General features: G+C 40.1%; 1 protein-coding gene across 3 annotated transcripts in view; it reads right to left on the bottom strand.

The window, feature by feature from the left end:
• kalrn (kalirin RhoGEF kinase) overlaps positions 1-16,587 on the bottom strand; it is a 156,508-nt gene that overhangs the window by 91,529 nt on the left and 48,392 nt on the right. For all 3 annotated transcript variants that reach the window (XM_023336251.1, XM_023336252.1, XM_023336253.1), the window contains exons 8-14: positions 14,572-14,694; positions 11,891-12,013; positions 11,609-11,800; positions 10,622-10,753; positions 9,185-9,283; positions 8,980-9,111; positions 1,398-1,520 (exon numbers count right to left, since the gene is read on the bottom strand). In XM_023336251.1, the coding sequence (XP_023192019.1) occupies positions 1,398-1,520; positions 8,980-9,111; positions 9,185-9,283; positions 10,622-10,753; positions 11,609-11,800; positions 11,891-12,013; positions 14,572-14,694 (924 nt within the window). The remainder of the gene's footprint in view (positions 1-1,397; positions 1,521-8,979; positions 9,112-9,184; positions 9,284-10,621; positions 10,754-11,608; positions 11,801-11,890; positions 12,014-14,571; positions 14,695-16,587) is intronic.

Genomic DNA, 16,587 nt, shown 5'->3' with positions numbered 1-16,587 from the left:
GAAAATTAAGAACATCTTTGCGACAACCTCATGACCATTTATGGTCATGTACATCTAGCCCTGTATGTTTCCTGCTACCAGGCACATGGACTTCTATTATTCAGATTTAATTAGGGAAGATTACAAACAGACTCCAGTCAAAAAAAAAGTAGTATTTTTAAATCAGCTCACGTTCATGATGTTTATTGATATTTTGACTACACAGAATAATGAACCATACACAAATAGATTTCAAACAGCTAAAGATCTTACAGATTTCTTCTATCTGTGGTTCTTTTGTTCAAGTTAAAACTGAGTAAAGACAAAATTTAGTTTTCTGCCCAGAAAATCCAGATCAGTGTTTCCCTATGTGAAAAAGTAATTGCACCTTGTTAAATCATAAACTGTGGATAGTCACATTGTTGGACAGCTGAGTTCAATTACATTAAAAGACAGCTAGGAAAGAATACAGCCTGACCCGGAAAATCAAGAAACCACTTAAACAGAACCTGCTTGTCAGCCTGAAGTAGGCTAAAAGATTTACCAACCTGGCAATATGTGAAAAAAGCTATTTCACCAAGAACATTAAGTGCCATGCTTGGAGGCAGCAACTTCCTTTAAGCATAAGCGATAATTGGCAACAAGTATTTCTAGGACTATAATCAAGACTTTTTTTAGCTATTGAGGTAGATCTGCTGATGGTCTTTGGGTCATTGTTCTGTTGAGTAATACCACTTGCTAAGGCAGCAACTGAAGGAGGGACATTCTCCATGGATATTTTCAAGTCTCTGTTACAGCTGACATTCTCTTGTCACTGCTATGCCTGTGGTTTGGTGAAGATGTATTGTCTCTGGTATTCAAAAGAGCTCTGTGCCTCTGTTAGAGCTGAGAGCTCAGCCAATGTGAAATGGGAATTTGTGTTGTTCTGATCAGCAGTGGTTTTTGCCTGGAACTCTCCCCATCATGCATGCATCATGCATCATGTTTGCCTTGTCTCTTTATTAACACAATATATCATGAACTTTGATTGGATGTGATGCGAATGACTCTGGATGTCTTCCTTTTCTAGACACTTTGTGTAGTCAGGTTCTAAGTATGTGATTTCTTGATTCTACAGGTTATCAGGCTTGAATGTGACTGGTGAAATTCACTTATTTTGAGAACTACATGGTTAAACACTGCTAATTTACGATTCAGCAAAGGGCAGCTATTTTTTCACTTTGGTCAGATTGGTTTGGCTATTTTTGTTTCGTTCATGAATAAAATCCACATTGAGGGACTACTTTTTCCATTTATTAATCAATTTTTGTCCGACACTGAAAACTGTCTGACAATCTGAAACACACAAGATCAAGAAAAAAAATGAAGATACCTGTAGGGAGTCGACCACACAATCACTGAAGCGCAGACAAGCTCACCTGGGCTACGTCTTCAAAGTCATCGTGTCTTTTCTGCAGGGCTCGGGCTCGATGGAGGGATTTCCCAACACCTGTGTGTTTGCTGAGGAAAGCTTCCCCGTGGTTTTCTATCCAGTCCAAAACCTGCACAATACAGAACACACACTTTTATTTAGATCATTTCCCAACACAAAGTCACCAGGAACCCCAGATGTAAAGAGATGCACACATTCCAGACAGTTTAACACTTGTGCAATCTTAACATTCCGTTTACTCCCCCTTGTCCTGTGGGCCAAAAATGACCTGCTCCATCAAAGCCCCAAAGTAAAGCAGTTTAAATGAATTTTAAATCCAAAATGTATTTTGCATGATGGAAACAATTTTTTATTCATCAATTCAACTCAATTTAATTCATTTTTATCATGTATTTTTTGCTACACAAAAAGACAATCACCAGTGAACAGTATTACCACAAACCAGCTGTCATAACTGTTTTCTTTTACACAGTAAAAGTTTAGTACTACAGTTATAGAAATGTGAAGTAATTAAAATGTATTCTTCTATATTATAAAAATATTTCTCTAATAATACAACAACAAAATGTTGCTTGATTTTGTGAATAATTTTCAACATCAACTCTAATGTTGAACAACATGTTATGTTGAGCATCTCTGTACTCTCTTGCAAATTTCCATTATCCCTTTTTATACATTTCCTTTAGGGGGCACTATAGTCAATCATCTACCTTTGAGTCACTCTATCTCTATTTCATTCTATTCCATCACATCTCCTGAGTTTGGAAGCTTTCCCACCGAGTTAACAGGAATTTAAAGGAAATTTGATGGAATTTATTTGAATATACATTAAAAAAAGCCTTTGATTAGAAATATTGAAAGCTGTAATTTAACGTTAGTTGGGAAATAAATGTCTTTATCATAATCTTAAATAAAACACCCACATTTCATGCAAGTCCACTTTACTTTGTCAGTGTGTTTGTTAGTTTCTACAGACGTGGCAGAGAAATCACGCTCTGACAGCTGAAGGAGGAACAGCTTATCCTGCTCTCTCTCGTCCTTGCTGATAACTTTGCCTGTGAGTTATTTTTAAAGTCACAGTTTTTATAGTTATATTTACATTATCGACATCATAACTGAATTACTTCAAACCTAAGGACTGTGGGATTTTCTTACTTTTGTTTTTACCTTACTTTTCTTCAACTCTAACTTGAACCAGGGCAAAATGCCTCCGGCTGACTCCAGGGACATCAGCAGTATTATACGACTTCAGTTTATAGAAATAAAGATTCAATGGCTGGAGGTGAACTTTGAGATAAACGCTACCTGTGGAAATGAAACAACTCTTCCTGAAATCAACGGAGAGGTCGTACGTCCCGCAGCAAGCAGCTCACCCTGGAACACTCAGGGTGCAAAGGCAAAACAAAAGTCTCACACTGCGGATCCTATGAGACGACTAACAGGGAGAACCCCTCACCTGGACGAATCAGCGTGGCCGGCTCTGAGCCGAAACCCACCTTCAACTTCAACAGCTGGTCCACCAAAGAAAAATAAACAAGCAGCTGGAACAAAACGGCTCCACCGACCCTGCTCCCAAGCACAAAGCGACCAGCCCGAGCCTCAAAACATTCTGACTCTGTGGGAATCCCACTGAAAAATAGATTTTCTGTACTCCAGCCTGAGTCTCTGAGTGAAACCTCGCCTTCAAACATCAACAATGAGGCAAGACCAACACATCCACCCCCCAAAGCCACAAAGGACAAAGCGCTACCAGGAAAACGAAAGGTATGCCAAAAGTGCTTATTGTTGGAGATGAGGCAGTGAATGGAATCAGTCACGTTTGCAATCCCAAGAAAACAAGAGTGATTTCTTTTCCTGGTGACACTGTATCTGATTTAACTTGCAAAGTTCTCTCTCTAACCACTGATCAGCCAAATATTGGCTGATCGGTTTGCTTTGCCAACAATCTGGCAAATCAAAAATCTGAGATTCTGAAAAAGGACTTTAAAATTCTTCTGAACACTATGGGAAAAATAAAAATGAAGTTATTTCTCAATGGTCCAATTCCATCACCTCAATGGGGAGACAAAAACACTCCAGGCTGGACATGATAAGCAAATGGTTGATTAAAGCCTGCTCTGCCAGCTCAGTGACCTTCATTGATAACCTTTGCATCTATTGGCAGCGCTTTCACCTTTTCGGAAGAGGCGGACGCAATCTTAATAAACATGGGATAAAGCTACTGACTGCAAACCTTTTTCATTTTATCAACAAGGACAGCAACGTGATCATCGCTTCAGAAGATGTCTGGCTCAAGGATGTCTGACTAGGATGGAACCCTCCACGTGTCAGGAGAAAACTATTCCAAAACAAGCTGATATAACATCCACTGGAGACGGATCGACTGTTCCCCTCCTCCTTCCCCCCTTTCTCTCTGCTCCTCCACTCATTCACTGCATTCACAACAATATCTATAAAGAAATGTCTTCTGGACCAGAGTTTCTTAAATTTACAGATGGAATAGATCAACAGGTTTGCCTCGGCACGTCTCTCCTTAGCGCTCACGTAGCAGACCTCACTTCATTTAAGCCACCTGACTCTAACTTCCCAGAGGATCCATCACTCTGCATTTCTGAGGTCTGAGGCTGGGGTCCAGATATTATCTTTACACCCGTCTTCCTCCAGAATGTGTCTGGCCCCCCGGCACTGCAGGACAGGACATTACCTGTTCGGATCAAAAGAATTAAGAAAATTAACAAAAAACAAAAATACAAATTACAGTGGTCTTAATTCAAACCTCAGACTGATCCACCGCCTAAAGGAACCTCAGACTGATGAACTATCGGCCCTCTAGTCACTTAAACTAGCTCTTTTAAATACCAGATCTCTCTGTGCTAAAGCTCTAGTAATTAATGATTTCATCACTGAGCATAATATTGAAGTTATTGTCATTCAGAAACATGGCTGAATGACAATAATGAACCAGTCGTACTAATTGAATTAGCGCCTCCTAACTACAATTTCTTAAGTGAGAATAGAAAACACAATAAAGGAGGAGGCGTGGCTTCAATATTTAAGAATACCATAAATTGTAGTAAAATCTCTTTGGGTCACTTCACCTCTTTTGAGTATCTTGGTATTGAGGTAAAAGGCCACAAACAAACTTTGACACTAACTTTATACAAAACTCCAACATATGTGGAAAATTTCTTTACTGACTTGAATGAGCTTCTCTTTCTTAAATGCATTGATTATGATTGTTTAATAATTGTTGGTGATTTCAACATTCATGTTGACAACCCCCAAGACAGAGGGGCAAAAAGCTCTTTAATATATTAGAGAATTTTGGTTTAACACAACATATCAAACAATCAACACACACTCAAGGACACACACTGGACCTGGTTATCAGTAAGGGTTTGAATATTTCCAATGTCTGTAACTGATGTCGCATTGTCGGATCACTTTGCTATTATCTTTGAAAGTTCTTTATCCCTTAACCCACTTGGACAAAAAGCTACTATCACAAAACCTTCTGTCACAGAAAACACAGAAGAAACATTTCATCAAATCTATTCTTCTTCCTCATCCTTAAGCTGTAATGATGTAGATGAGTCGGTAGATGATTTTCAGTCTAACGTTTCAGATATCATTGATTACATTGCCCCCATTAAAGTGAAGGTTGTGTCTGCTGCTCGCGTTCTCACTAAAACCAGGAAGATAGAGCACATAACACCAGTTTTAAAGTCCCTACACTGGCTCCCTGTAGCTCAAAGAAAAGACTTTAAAATACTGTTGTTAGTTTATAAATCACTGAACGGCTTAGCACCACAATAAATTAAAAACCCACCTGTTTAGAATTGTATTTGAAACGTAATCAATTACAAATTTAATGATGGAACTCGACTTAATGTATTGTTTTCATTGTTGATTCTATGTTGCACGACTTTGTGCTTTTGTGTTTGTTATGAAACTTTGAAATGCCTTGCTGCTGAAATGTGCTATACAAATAAAATTTGATTGATTGATTGATTGATTGATTGATTGATTGATTGATTGATTGATTGATTGATTGATTGATTGATTGATTGATTGATTGATTGATTGATTGATTGATTGATTGATTGATTGATTGATTGATTGATGAAGCTGAACTCAGCTCAGTGTGTTAGTCATAACACACACATAACCAATTGTGTGCTGAATGAGACATTTATAGAAGGAACATTTTTATTCATTTTTGAAAGTGACAGGTTTTTTTCATCTTATTTGTAGGTGTCATGACCGTCTTTCCTCTCACTCTTACAGCTGTCAAACATCCCCACTGAGTCCCGCCTCCATCCAGCCCACCTGCCTGAACTCTCTTTGGTTCTCATGTGCATTGAATGATCACCTGATCATACAATCTCCCTCTCTGCAGGACCGCATCTCTGATCCGTTCTGGACTCATGAAGAAGCAGAGTGACATGGAGAGCTCAGTGTGAGGTAGGAGGCCAGCTGACTGCAGCTGGACTCTAAAACAACATTACTTGTTCTGTCTCAGCTTCACTCTGCTCCTCTCCAGGGTCACATTTATCCTGCACTGCTGCAACTCAGGCTGGAACAACTTTGTTTCATTGATTTATATATTCTAGTGGCATACAGTTTCTTTCTTACTTCTGAACTTGCCTGACTTTCTGTGAACATCTCTCCTCGCGTGCATCTCCCTGGGCTCTGGTAGGAAGTGAAGCATGACAAGTAGAACGGGCCATGCTCTGCTGACAACTCTGCTCTCTGTTTCAGCCAGTGGCTTTGTCTTTAACAGCCACTCTCTGAGGTATCATAATAATGTCACCAAGGTGCCAAAATCAGAACACTCATCTCTACATTTGTAGTTTGGAGCTAAGTGACCTGATTTCTGGCTCCTCACTCAACAAACACTACAGAATGAACAAATATTATGGAATGAAGATGACAGCAGCGGCGGCGTTAGCATGTGGTGTTTCTGGCCTGCAGGTCACACTGGACACACACCACTAAGACTAAAAGGAACAAATCTGCAGTTTGTGCTGAAGAAAACCTCACATAATTAAGAATAAATGCAGAAATAAATAAATGCCCGAATAAATAGACATATGATTAATTAGCTTCTTTATTTAATCACCTGTGCAATAATTACCCTATTTAATTAGTCAGTCATTCATCCTCCTGGGATTTGGCAAGTTTTTCATGTGAGCTGTCCATAACCTCAATTCCTTTATGCTATTTTTAATTTTGGGTATGAAGCATTCTCGATACAGGCAACTGATGAGTAATACTAGTATTAAAATGTAATATTTTAAATTTGTATACCATTGTATGAAAAGTAACAAATGTGAATTAATTTTGATTATAAAACTTGGAATAACATGATCACATTAGATTGCAAGGAATAATAAATATTGCAAAATAAATAATTATTTTCATAAGTACATACTATTCATTATACAATACCTTTTATCATAATACCTGGAAGAAAGGGTTCTAATACATCACAGTAAAAGAATCCAGTTGTATTGGAAACATTCCAGTACAGACACCAATGGTTGTTCAGAAACATATTTAACCTACAACATACATAACACATATAAACCCACAACTATAGAGTCTTACAAACAATAAATAAAAAAATATATAATTAAAATAAATTTCAATTATTTGCACTTCTCTTAAATTCAAATTAAGTCAGCAGCTCCTTAGCCTGAGGAGAGTCTGGTGAGGCAATTTAACATGCTACTGGTGCCCAGGCAGTCAGACAATGTTAAGACAACATTAAGTCTGAAAAGAGTTGATCTTCTTATGAAACATTTTTACTGGAATCAACATAAACTTTGAAAATAATCTAGTGTTCTGCTGCTTGCATCTCCTACTGAATACATCAAACTGTTTTACATCACCTCATTTGAAGAACCTCTGTAGACTCATTCCAGCATTACCACTAATACATGATTGTACGTGGTTCTTATTACTTCATATTTGCATTACATCCCTCGCTCTCGTCCACTCCAGCTAATCACAGCCACTCTACTGACTCTAAATACAGCTGTGATATTAAATCTGGAGCTCCTGAATATCCAGAGAGGCTTCAGGAATGTGGCCTGACACCTCTCCAAGTCTCGCTTTGTGTCTGTGTGGGATGAGCAGCAGTAGCAGCGCAGCAGACAGCGTTTTATCTCAGGAATTTTTACATTAAACAGGGAGCAGACGGAAGGAGAGTACAGGGATGAATGAACGCACCGTGCTGATGCTCATCTGTTTTGCACTGCACGCGCCCCTAACATCTACACACCACCACATGCTTACACACAGCATGACATGATCCAAGCGGGTCGGCACAAGGTCCAACTCAGGAGAGTGAAACCACAGGCGAGAGCTTTTCGGCTCTCTTGCTCTCTTATATTTCTACATGTAATCTACAATTATTTAACAGTAGGTGTAGTAGAGCAATAGAAAACCAAACAGCCATGACATGAATTCTGCTGATTCTGTGCAATTAAACCATAAATAAATGAGCTGTGTTCCAATTAAAAACAAAGTGCAGTTTAATCATTGGCCAGACATTCATTCTGTAAACAAATAGCAGTCAGACAGTCAAACAGGTGAAAAAGACAACAAATGTTGTTCAGACTGGTTGGAGTGCATTCCTGAGAAAGTTAGAGTTAAATGGTTCAGTCCAAGTACTGTTCAGAACAGCAGCAATCATTGGGTCAAAGGCTGACTGCAGAGGAGAGCAGACATATGGAAGTGCAGAAAATGAGTGGCTGAGCAGTTAAAATGAAGAGCAAACAAAACCACAAAGACAGCAGTGAAAGGAAAACTACCATTGTAGTAGATCAGTGAATAGCAAAAAGTCCAATAGTGAGCCAATTATTAGCTTCAAGGTGATCAATGAAGGTCAACACTACAGCAATGTAACAATTAGAAGCTGAGCAAAACTCAGCTTCTAACTAGAATCCTCTAGAAACCTCAGCATGATGGAAGACAATAACATGGGCTAGAGAGATAAGAGTTCACCAAAGTTGATTTTCTCCCCTAAAAAGGACCAATGAAAGTAAGATTGCTCTATTTGGCTCTGAGATCTGCAGACAGTTTTTCCATCAAACACTGAACTCAAGCAACAGTACACTGTGAAGGTCATGTTGCTTTTTACCTAAGAGGAAATTCTCTGATCTTAGTTCCAGACCAACAAGAACTGACATGAAGCTACCAGCTCAATCTCTGAACCTTAAGCCGCTACAAAACCTGGGAGGTGTCATCTAACATGTACACGCTTCTCAGGCAGAACCATGAGCTGCAGAGGAACTGTGATGTTGTCCACTAGTCCTGGACTAGAATGCAGGAGGCAGAACCCGCTTGACCCCATGCAAAAGTTAATCAGTTTCCAGAAACAGGACTTACGCAACTAAATATGAGTCCAGTGATTGATCTTGAACAAATGTATGAGTTTATACAGTAAATGTTGGAGTTTGGAATGAAAAATCTGGACCTTTAACTTTCCCTGACTCTGTCAAGTTAAAAGCACATTAACATTGTCCTTTATGTTGGTGACTGAGAGCTTTGTGAGTGTATACCTGCTGCACATCTTGCTGGAACACACACAGCTGCAGCCGCTGGTGAAGTCGGACCTTTCGATGTTGCCAAATGTTCTCCAGACGCCGCTGATGGTGAAGAACCTCGTGCACCACGTCCAGGATGCAGTGAACCTGAGCAGTTACACCAACTGGTTTAGATTATATGTAAATATGCTCAAAGGTTATCTGCTACTGATCCACTGACCGCTTTGGAGTAATTAGCCGTCGCTGTGAGGGAGTCGGAGTTGACTGGACTCAGAGGTCTCTGCAGCACATCCAGCAGAGCTTTCCCATCCTGACTCACCTGGACATGGAAACAGATGTGTTCCACAGACATGACACTGCTCACACACAGAAAGGAAAAACACTGAACTGTCATGTTTAGGGGAGTGAGGACGTCTTGTTGTATGCCAAATATCTCTTGTTACTATGAAATTTATCTCAAGAAATGCTACCTGATCGATGTTTGGTTGTGACTTTGGTGACGAAGACCTAAGCTTCGGATAGTGTGTGTTAAACTGGACCTGCTTTTTGTGACTAAAGCTCTTGTTATGAAGTAAAACAGGAAGAAGTGTTTGCTTTGCCCTTTAGTGGTTGGTAGACATGATTCATAAGAGCGCTTTTTGAGCTGGCAGACATGATTTGGTCACATCACTTTTAGAGAAGTTTCTGCACTTCAACATGTGCTCAGAAAAAAGAAGTGGCAAGAGACCAGATCTGAACAAGTAGGAAGCATTATGTGGCTAAGTGTTCACTGCTAGCAATACTAAAGCTCCACAGCTTGATCTTTGAAGGGTAAGTAAAGGGCAATTACGCCATTTTTTGGATAACCTTGGACTGCATTTAATCCTGATGTCATCAAAATAGAAAATACTAAACACTGATCAAACCTGGGTTGTCTAAGTTTTTGCTGAACCAGGAGAAGTAACTAAAGTAAAGTTGTGTTTACAGTATGTATACATATTATTTCCATTAAAAGTCATGTGTAGCTTCCTTCATTTACCTCGTTAAGAAGAGACATCAAATCCAGACATGGAACCATTTTTATGCAACTCCTACAACCAACAATGCAGCAGAAGTCTGCCAAGCCTAACTGCCTCAGTCTGAAGCTGTGCCTAGAATTTGATGTTTCTATATATATACAGACTTATCTTTTTATAGATAAGCATAAACTGAGCAACAGCCTGTCTAAAGATAAAACAGCAGACGGCAGCAAAGAACAGGGAAGAGTGGGAGTGCTCCAGAACTAAATTTAGTGGAGTGCTTTCAGACAGCTTGAAGGGTCAGTGCAGCGGCTGATCATCGCCGCCCTGTTATCACAGCCAATCACAGTCTGCAATACTGACAGCACAGAAGAATATGACTGTTCTCCATCACCTAAAAACATGGTGTTTGCATAGAAAAAATGGCACCTTTACGGTATGTTGAGAAAGTCATTTCCAGTGTGTTTTATAAGAAGACGTGGTGCTTTGGCATCTGGTAGCTTGCAGTTCCTGAGCAGCAGCTGGACATTAAAGTGTGTTTGTATACATTTACGATAAAGATATTAAAGAAAACAAGCTTCTATGACCAGCAGTGGAGCAATGACTCCGTCTGTTGCTCATAAGCAGTTTGAAGGGTCTTGGTTGTGTGATCGTCTTACCTCTGTGTAAGCCTGGGTCACCTGCTCATACAGGCTCTGGTGCCGATGGATGGCGATCTCCAGCTCCTGCATCTCCGACGGTAACCCGCCCTCACTGCACACTTTACACCAGGTCTCCACCTCAGACAAGAACTGAGGAACCAGATTAAAGCCTTAAATTATGCATGCATGTATGTTTGTTAAACTGTTTAAAGGGATTCAGCTCTCCATTGAACGCATACTGGTCTTCTCAGGATCTAATTAGTTGGAATTCAAAAAGAATAGTTGGGGTACGGGACTATCTGCAACCCTCACAACAGGGGTTAAGCACAACCCATATACTGAGGTCTTAGTCCTCAACGCGGCCATCGCAGGTTCGATTCCCAGCCTGATGACTTTTGCCACATGTCTACCCCTTCTCTCATTGCCCACTTTTCTGTCTGACTACTCTCAAATAAACGCCACTAGAGCCAACAAAACCTTAAAAAAGGAATGGAACATGCTGTGTCTAATGACAAGAATATTCAAAACATTCTACTTAATAATTCATTTGGTTTTGGGTTGTGATGTCTCTTCCTGTGAGTCTGTGTTCTAACTGTTGTCCTCTCTGTAGTCTCACTTATCCGATGTCTCTCCTCTTTTATCTCCTCTTCACCCAAACATACACTAGAATAAAATGTCAAGAGCTCAGCAGGAATCAAGCAGTCCCATCAGTTGCCATGTCAACCTTCCAGGAATCAGCAGTGAAGCACTTTCATCTATTAAATATAATCAAGCAATAAAAAATGTCCCACTTTCATGTAATATTCTGGACACATGTTTGCAGCAAAGAGCCTTGGTGATTGGAGAGTTAGATATTAGCAGCTTGTTTGCGAAAGAAATGGTTCCAGCTCTGATGTAGGAGCCATTACATCAGTTTAAGAAGCTTTCTATGTGTTCCACAAATACAGCTGATATGCTGTTTTTCTTGCCAGAAGTCAATAATCACTCACACAGTTCTGACCTCACCTGCTCAGCCTTCTGATGAAAGACGGAGGACATGGCGAGGATGGTAGAGCGTTCATCAAGTGCAGCAGCAAAACTTTTCCAATCCTGATCCAGCTGACTGGAGATCTGCTTGATCTGCGTGGAAGCATAGTGGCTGGCCTCAGCCAGCCGGCTCGCCACTGACATGATTCTGTTGATGTTTACGTAGGCATTCTGGGAAGAACATTTTAACAATTCTGCCATCTTCATACATTCAGGGTCAAATTTTAGGAGAAAAAAGTGAAGCTTGTGATGATGTCCTACCATAGAGTTCATGGCAAAGTGGTTGTGCTGTGTCTGCAGCTCCACAGCGTGCTGGTAACTGCGACCGATCTCTGTGTGGCTCTGCAGAAACACCTCCTTGTTGTGGCTGATCCAGTCGAACATCTACACAGACACACAAACCCGCACACACAGAACTATATTAGTGCACTTCCAACAGATATGAATGGAGTCTAAACACCTGCAAGCAAAGAAGAATCACTGTAAAAACCACAGTGAAGAAGTGGAGAAACAATGGGAAAACACTGGAGAAGGAATGGAAGAACTCTGGGGCAGTACTAGAGAAATAGTTGGACAGAGTTGGAAAAACCTGGAGAAAATCTCTTGAAGACATGGAATTCTGATGTTGCTTGTTTTATGTAACTTTTATGTTCAAATTATTACTTTAAATTAAGTTTTATGCTGAACATAAGCGAGTTTCATTGTATTTACATAAAAAGTTTGTTGAAACAACTCAAGCTAAGTGAGTTAATCGAACGTAATCCTGTCACTTTAAATCTAATAGGTATTTATGCAAATGAATATTGTCCCTAGTTGCTTTCTGCATGGAACTGCACATCTGCTGAGTTCATCATGCAAACTACTGCTCAGTCCAACACTCTTAACAAAGGCTATAAATGGCATCAGGGAACAGCATGAGGAGCTTTGTTGTGGTCACTGTGAGGGGGAGTGTCAGAAAGGACAGGAGCTTCTTAAAGAGATAGAAACCAGTTTGAAGGCATCACATACAGCTATGATGTGAAGTCAATTTTGTTTTAAGTTATTTTTTATTTATGCAGCAGTTTAATAACAGCTGGAGGTAACATAATTACTTGATTGTGCGATAAAATGGCTCTATTGATTAGATCCTACTGTGGTGGCCTTTGTTTACTTTAGTCTAATAGGAAAGGAGGTTGTGAGAGAGGGGGAAGTCAAAGGTCAAGGGGCCAGAACCGCAACAAGAACTGAGATCTCCATACATTGGTTGCAGGTTTTACCACCGGGCTATGCTCGCGCTCCCATAATACTCTCCCTTTAAGGAACCATTGGGACGACAATAAAGAAGCATTAAGGAAACACAAGAGAAAAGCAGGAAAATACTACAAAAGCCCCAGGAAAACACTGAGGAAACACTGAAAAATATCCTGGGAAACACAGGGGAAAACAAAGAAGATGAAGAATTACTAGGGAACCAGTGAGGAAACATTAAGATAATATTAAGAAAACACTGGGGAAACACTGAGGAAATGTCAAGGAAACATTAAGGAGATACTGGGGAAATACTGGAGAAATACTGAGGAAACACTAAGGAAGGACCAATGAAGCACTGAGGAAACAGTGGAAATTAGTGAACTAGCAGTGGAAGAAGTATTGGGGGTTGTGTGATCTTATTTCAGCTCATAAATCACAGAGGAAAACACTTGGGAAACACTGGACACAAATGACTCCTCAATTCAATCAGCTCTCTAGGAGAGCTGGTCCATGATGAGACATTTCAGATTCTTGCTCATAACATGTAAAGTATTCCCAGGCGATTGCTCTGACTCATCTGGCATGTCTGCAGGGCAGATGGTGGGTAAAGTGCTACAGTAACTGTGGTCTGAACAAGAGAAACAAAAGAAAACCACAACATAAACCTCTTTTCAATTAGAGACAAACGCCACTATACGTCAGTCTTTTCAGAGACAGGGGAAGATGGTTATGGTTTAGTATATTTGCCTATGTTACCATAGCAATGAAACTAACTGCCAGGTCTGATCATTGATCCCCAGCTGGATAGGAGCAGTTAGTCCCTCAGTGTAAACTGGTGTTAGCACCCGCACAGTCTCTTAGTGTGACAATGTGAAGCAAAGCAGCCGTTTCTCCTGCCTGTTTGCTTTCCAGTAAATATTTACTGTGGCTGCATGTACACCAGGTCAGCTGACGCCTGTCTGTCTGTGGATATGTGTGTCTGACACATTCAAAACACAAACACACTCCTTCTACATAAACTTCTCATAGATTTCCATTATAGTATTGTGTCAGGTCTCAATTATCACCAGTCTACAGCAGAATGTGATCGGCTCTGAAGTGCAGCAGATGGCTGCCATCTCTGCTCCTAAAGGTTTCATGACTTCTTTATGTTTGAGTAAAGTTTTAGAGCAGGGGTGGGCAATCCTGGTCCTTAAGGGCCGGTGTCCTGCAACTCTTGGATGTCTCCCTGGTCCAACACACTTGAATCCAATAGCTGAATCACCACCTAAGTGCAGTCAAGTTCTCCAGAGTTCTGCTAATGACCTCATTATTTGACTCAGGTGTGTGGAAGTAGAGATACATCTAAAAGTTGCAGGAGACCGGCCCTCGAGGCCTGGAGTTGCCCACCCCTGTTTTAGAGACTATTTAGGCATAAACGTCAACTTATAATTTCTTATTAATCTGAAATATTCCAGAATGCTGTTTCCTTTTGAGCTAATTGACAATACTACCTTTGTGTCATCTCTAAATGTGATGAAAACCTCCAATGTACAGTACAGACCAAAAGTTTGGACACACCTGTGTGTCCAAACTTTTGGTCTGTACTCAATACAGACAAAAAGTTTGGACACACTTTCTCATTGAATTCAATGAGAAAGTGTGTCCAAACGTTTGGTCTGAACTGTAAATTTGGATCCAGTGCTTAGTTAAATTGTTGACCAAAGACTCACTTTCTCAGCATCTTGCTCAAAAAGGCGCAGCTGGAAGCACTGGTCCAGTTTCAGCTTCCTGACATGCCACATCTGATGGAGGTGCTGCCTTGTGGAGTGGAGCTTATCGAGCAGACTGGCCACCTGTCAAAAGCAAACGCTACATTTCAGCAATTCTTTCCAAAAACTGTCTCTAATAGACTCAGTGGGTGGTTTAGTGTTGATTCCAATATCTGTAAATGTGCAGGACGCTGGTTGGGAAAGTATAGAGGACAATTATATTGACACTAACTACAAACCTAATTAAGCATAAATTTGTGTATCCAGACATTTCATTACTCTGTTGACCAAAGACTGAAATCATGCAAGTTGTTGGACGTAATACTTATTTTTATTCAGATGTACAGGAGGTGTTGCATGTTAAGGTGGGTTAATGGTGAATGGTGGTTTTTACCATTATTGGGTCATGACAAGATTATTTCTAAAGAGGCTGTATCATCATCAGAAACACCCAGGAACCCTAAAATAATCTTTAAACACTGAAGCATAAATACATTTGGCCATTTGGTTTCAAAGCAGACAAGTAATTATAGAATACACTTTCCTGAAAAAAAAAATAAAACAAGAGGACACCATCATATATGGGTGAGGACAATGTGTTCATACCAGTGTAGCCTTTCACTGTCTGTCTGCAGATTGATTGTTTCCTAGGCAATAACATATTTCTGACTGCAATATGTTGAATTGTTACCTAGCTGCTTACAGATCATCTCTTCCTGATGTGTAGATGAGCCACATGAATACAATCTTCTATGGTTCCATCAGGGTTTATACCTCTTTTCCATAAATGTAGCAATACCTTCTTTATTTCTATACATCTTTTTCTATTCAGTGAGATTGGAATAATAAAGCAATATACTTTAGAATCAAGATCTTAAAAACTTTGAAAGAATTACCAAGTTCATTAAGATGTTATGCTTGCTAAATTCTTTGGATTTACTTCTATTTTCTGCCTGGCTCATTTCAGAAAGTTCTGTCATTACACCGTGTTCCAAATTATTATGCAAATTGGATTTAAGTGTCATAAAGATTAAAATTTTTGTTGTGCTATTAAATTTATAGATGGAATTGTGTGTCAGGGCTCTTTGAATCTCTCTAATTAATTTCAAAGAGCTGGTTGATTAGTTTGTCTGATGAGCTCAATTAAAGGAAATCTACTTAAGAAGGATGTTCCACATTATTAAGCAGGCCACAGGTTTCAAGCAATATGGGAAAGAGAAAGAATCTCTCTGCTGACAAAAATCATCAGATAGTGTAGTGACCAATAACAAGGTATGAAAACATTAAAAGGCAGAATGAGGAAGAATTTTCTGTTAGACAAATTCATCGGATTAAGAGAGCAGCTGTTAAAATGCAAAGCAGCAAACAGTTATTTGAAGCTGCTGGAGCCTCTGGAACCTCAAGTTGGAGGATCCTCCAGAGGCTTGCGGTGCATGAAGCTACTATTTGGCCCCCCTAACCAGAGCTCACAAGCAGAAACGGTCGCAGTGGGCCCAGCCGAACATGAAGATTAATTTTCAAACAGACTTGTTCACTGATGACTGCTGTGCAACCCTGGATGGTCCAGATGGACGCAGTAGTGGATTGGTGGTAGACGGCCACCACATCCCAACACAGCTGTGATGTCAGCAAGGAGGTGGTGGAGTCATTTGTTGGGCTGAAATCATGGGGAGAGAGAGAGAGAGCTGGTCAGCTCCTTCAGAGTCCCTGAAGGTGTGAAAATGACCTCAGCAAAGTAGATGGACTTTCTGACTGATCACTTTCTTTCATGGTTCAAAAAGAAGAGCCGTAGCTTCCATAGCAAAATCATCTTCATGCATGACAATGCACCATCTCATGCTGCAAGGAATACCACTGTGTCATTGGCTGTTATGGGCATAAAAGGGGAGAAACTCATGGTGTGGTCACCATCCTCCTCTGACCTCAACCATATTGAGAACCTTTGGAGTTTCCTCAAGCAGAAGATCTGAGGGTGGA

Source organism: Xiphophorus maculatus, chromosome 7, assembly GCF_002775205.1.
Source record: "Xiphophorus maculatus strain JP 163 A chromosome 7, X_maculatus-5.0-male, whole genome shotgun sequence".
NCBI lineage: Eukaryota > Metazoa > Chordata > Actinopteri > Cyprinodontiformes > Poeciliidae > Xiphophorus > Xiphophorus maculatus.
This window is presented reverse-complemented; position numbering and strand designations above follow the sequence as displayed.